This window comes from Amaranthus tricolor, chromosome 3, assembly GCF_026212465.1.
Source record: "Amaranthus tricolor cultivar Red isolate AtriRed21 chromosome 3, ASM2621246v1, whole genome shotgun sequence".
In the NCBI taxonomy this organism is placed as follows: domain Eukaryota; kingdom Viridiplantae; phylum Streptophyta; class Magnoliopsida; order Caryophyllales; family Amaranthaceae; genus Amaranthus; species Amaranthus tricolor.
The window spans coordinates 26,854,600-26,859,035 of NC_080049.1; the positions used below are offsets into that span (position 1 = coordinate 26,854,600).

A 4,436-nucleotide genomic window follows, 5' to 3' on the forward strand; every position below is an offset into this window, starting at 1 on the left:
TTGATTGATGCTAGAGATTTTCATTCACTTCATGTCTTCATTCAATCAATCTTAAGTCGAGACAAAATTAAATTTTAGATCCACATAATTTATACAACAGTGTAAAATCTCTTTTATACTACTTTTAACACCTCTAACTGACACAATATTAATGGACGGGGCGATCCCGTTGGCCTTTGCACATCTCGAAATTGATTTATCAATTTTATTGGTTTTTTGACAAATTCTTAGTTAAGATCGTCTCACTGCGATACGACTTAATATAGGCTGATCTAATTTTTAATTTATTAAAATTCAATAAAAAAATGCTTTTATTTAGTTAACTACTATATAAGTTTAATTTTAAAATGCTTGTATGGGCTCGTCTGACAGTAAGACGGCGTCAAGTGTTTTTATTTACCTTGGACTTTGGAGAAATAAAACCGATGGAAGTAAATTCAAAGTTGGACACTAGCGAATTGCAACGTGCCTTATAAAACCAATTTCACATTGAATTTTAATAATTTCTTACGGTCCAACTTTTTTATAATTATTTCCTGACTTCTACACAGTAACTTTACTGTTGTCAATTTGCACAACACAACACTCTCTTTTTAATAATTTCATCTCCTCTTCATCACTTTTCTCTTTCTTCTCCTCTTCTTCCACCTCGCCGCCTTTACAACATCCCTATTCCTTTTCCTTCCATACTTTATCCTCAATCTCTATCTCTCTTTGGATCTTTCCCTAAATATTCTCCAAATCCCAAATCTACCATTTTCATCTTCAATTAAAACCTAAATCCCCTTTTCGGAATCAATTATCTCATCCGAGATCCACTGATTTTGAGTAGAAATAAATAAATTACAGAAAAAATATGCTGTAATTGGTGAAGTGATGTCATGTTCATCTAGTCAGAGAATCATCACTGCAGGGACCATTTGGTAGTTGAGAGAGAGAAGTAAAAAAAATACCCATCGAAAATACTGAAGTGATAAAAGCAGATTGACTGGTAGCTGTTGAAGAGAGAGAGAAAAAAAGAGGCGTTTATTTTCTCTTTCTAAAAAAACCCTAAAAAGTTTTGGGTATGCCGGCGGATTTAGATGTTTCTTCACCAAAAACCATGTCAAATAGTACTGGGCAAACTGGTGATGCAAGTATTTCTTCTAGCGCCGATCAAATTGAACCCTTAAAACCTCCACCTAAAAAGAAGCGTAATCAGCCTGGAATGCCTGGTATTTTATTTTTACTAGTATTTTATTAATTTCGATTTTCTATCTTTTTTGGGTTTTAATTTTTAATTAATATATGGTTGTCTTTTTGAAAAAGTTGTAATTTGTCTGGGTGTTGAATGAGCAGATCCAGATGCAGAGGTGATTGCCTTATCACCAAAAACATTAATGGCAACCAACAGATTTGTGTGTGAAATTTGCAATAAAGGGTTTCAAAGAGATCAGAACCTTCAATTACATAGAAGAGGCCATAATTTGCCATGGAAATTGAGACAAAGAACAAGTAAAGAGATTAAAAAAAGGGTTTATGTTTGTCCTGAACCTAGTTGTGTTCATCATGATCCTTCAAGAGCTTTGGGTGATTTGACTGGAATTAAGAAACATTTTTGCAGAAAACATGGTGAAAAGAAATGGAAATGTGAAAAATGCTCTAAGAAATATGCTGTTCAATCTGATTGGAAAGCTCATATCAAGATTTGTGGTACCAGAGAGTATAAGTGTGATTGTGGAACAATTTTTTCAAGGTTTTTGACCATTTTTTTTCTTCCTTTTTTTGGGTTTTTTTTTTTTCATCTTAGGTGAAATTATTTTGGTATTTAATTTTTGTTGATTTATGTAGGAGGGATAGTTTTATCACACACAGAGCATTCTGTGATGCTTTAGCTGAAGAAAGTGCAAGAAATCATCGTCCTCCTAATCCTATAAATGGCAATAACAACAATAATAACAAGATGGAATTGGATTCAAAAGCTTCCATTGCAATTGAATCGCCACCACCACCCCCTCCACCACCGCCAAAAAAGTCGTCACCGCCTAGAACTCTGCCTCTTCAACCTCCCCTTTTGACTCAATCAACTTCTATGGTGTCATCTATTTTGCCTATTCAAAGCTCAGGTATATATATAAATGATCATTCCTTTTATAATCTTGCCTATGGTGTGTGAACTTTCCCTTCTAAACCCTTATCGTTTTATGGGGATGATGATGATGATGACTATGTTACTAGGTGGTATAGATGTGTGATCTTTGTTTGTGATGTTGTTTTGAAGGAATTTTATAGAATTTGGATGATGAGTTTTATTGTCTTTAAATTTTGTTTGTTGTTAAAAATTGGATGATATCTATTTTGGATTTAGTTTCTTTTGTCGGTTACTAATATTTGTTTTTTCTGGGTGAGATTGAATTCCATATTTATTAATGCTGACTTATAAGATTTTATTAAAGCTTATAACTAAAAAGATGACAACGGGGTGTTCTCCCCTGTGGATATAAGATCCAATGATTTAATATGTTTTTATAAACTTTCATTAAAGTGCAGATCTAATTGATTCAAAAGTTGTAAGTGGAGATGATAAAGGAAACCATGATTGAATTTGACTCTTTGACTTTTATTTTAAAGTTCCTTCTTTTAGTGTTGAAAAAAGCCATTTCTGTTTGATGAAGAAACACCCTTTTTTGAACTTCTGTTTGGTTTTGTTTTATATTTTCAGATCAAGCAGTAGCAGAGAATCCTGGTCCGGTCTCGGACGTTTCAGTTCCTCCGGTTTCGATTGCTGTGACTGGTTTGAATGATAACTGTAACAGTAGCACTAGTTGCAGTTCCAGCAGTGGTGCTGCTGCCAACACTAGCAGCAGTGTGTTCGCTACCATATTCGCGTCGACCATAACCGCACCAGCAGCACCTAGTTTACCGTCCCTCCCAAATCCGGGTTTCTCAGACTTCATCCAAACCATGGCTCGACCTGAATTCCCGCCACCAGAACTTTCCCTGCCCGTATCAACAGAACCCATTTCACTTTGCCTTGCTACAAATCATGGGTCATCGATTTTCGGACCTGCTGGTCAAGAACGAAGGCAATACGCTCCGCCTCCACAAGCTGCAATGTCAGCCACAGCACTACTTCAGAAGGCTGCTCAAATTGGCAGTGCAAATGGCGGTTCATTACTTCGTGGACTTGGCCTTGTATCATCAACTTCACCTGCTGCGCCTTCAGAAACTCTTCAATGGGGTTCACGGCAAGTTGAGCCTGAGACTCGCCCTGTCCTGTCAAGCCTTGGGCTAGGCTTGCCTTGTGATGAAGGGTCCGGAATGAAGGAACTAATGATTGGAAACTCATCAATGTTTGGACCGAAACAGCCAACCCTCGACTTTCTAGGATTGGGAATGGCCGCAGGGGGGAGCTCAAATAACAGTCTCACAGCATTGATCTCATCGATGGGAAATGGCCTTGATGTGGCAGCCGCAGCAGCAGCAGCAGCATTCGGAGGACCAGAATTTAGCAGTAAAGACATGGGAAGGAGCTGAGAAGCTAGATTGTACAGGGCATCTCTTTGATGTTACAGAGAAATCAAAATCAGACATAAATTTAGGTGGGGTTACTTTGCAAAATTAACCTAGAATCAAAGACTAGAGGCAGTTGGGATTTTTTTGATGGTTCTACTGCTCTCATAATGATAAAAAAAAGGGGGGGCTATAAACAAAATGTTGTACTATGTTGTAATTCAACTACTTTTGCTTAGAACTGTAGCCAAATGCCTTCCCCCCTAATTTTATTTATGTAAAAAAGGGGAGGGGGCTAGTGGATACATGAATGGAGATATAAGTTCTAATTTACAGTCTGCTATTTTCATGGTTTTTGCTGCTTTATTGAGGAAATGGTTTGAATATAAATCCTAATGATTAATTTATTTTGTAGATATAATGAATTGTGATATTGAACTTTCCAAATAATTTGATGATAATTTGAATTACGAAAAAAAAAAAAAGTTGTCTTGAACATACGTTATTAGAACCTTACATGATGAACTAGACAGTATAATTAGAAGTAGAGGTAAAGGGGCTTGTTTTGATTAGTGAAGAGTAGACCACCTTTGAACACACTTTCTTTTGTTAGCAACATTTAATCTTCAAAATTTAAACTCTTAGTTTATGTCTGCTTTCTTTTGATTCCAACACTTAGCCAAAGTTTTCAGCTTCAAATGCCTTGAACGAGCACTGGGAAGCTCTTAGAAGATAGGATCGAATTTTGTACTTCAACGAAATATATATGTTTTACACCAGCATGCCAAAGTGGCGAGAAACCTATACAAATAAGCAAAGTAGGGGAGGGGAAAAAAGATGAATTAAAAAAGGGGGAAATGCAATTGGATGCACTTAAAATAAACCAAGATATGTAAGAATGCATGACATGAGTAATTATTGACAAAGCAAGGGTAGAAATGCAA

The 4,436-nt window shown here is 36.3% G+C and overlaps 1 protein-coding gene across 1 annotated transcript; it reads left to right on the forward strand.

The window, feature by feature from the left end:
- Positions 1 to 509: 509 nt before the first annotated feature.
- Positions 510 to 3,858, forward strand: LOC130807388 (zinc finger protein ENHYDROUS-like). Its single transcript, XM_057672576.1, has 4 exons — positions 510 to 1,214; positions 1,339 to 1,735; positions 1,831 to 2,105; positions 2,702 to 3,858. The coding sequence occupies exons 1-4, from the start codon at positions 1,067 to 1,069 to the stop codon at positions 3,514 to 3,516; spliced, it is 1,635 nt and encodes a 544-aa protein (XP_057528559.1). The 5' UTR covers positions 510 to 1,066; the 3' UTR covers positions 3,517 to 3,858.
- Positions 3,859 to 4,436: the final 578 nt, after the last annotated feature.

What these genes read in the sequence shown, in the direction of transcription:
- LOC130807388 (XM_057672576.1), top strand. Translation starts at nt 1,067, where the DNA reads ATGCCGGCGGATTTAGATGTTTCTTCACCAAAAACCATGTCAAATAGT. An exon ending in TAATCAGCCTGGAATGCCTG is followed by an intron (nt 1,215 to 1,338) that starts GTATTTTATTTT and finishes TTGAATGAGCAG; the next exon opens with ATCCAGATGCAGAGGTGATT. An exon ending in TGTGGAACAATTTTTTCAAG is followed by an intron (nt 1,736 to 1,830) that starts GTTTTTGACCAT and finishes TGATTTATGTAG; the next exon opens with GAGGGATAGTTTTATCACAC.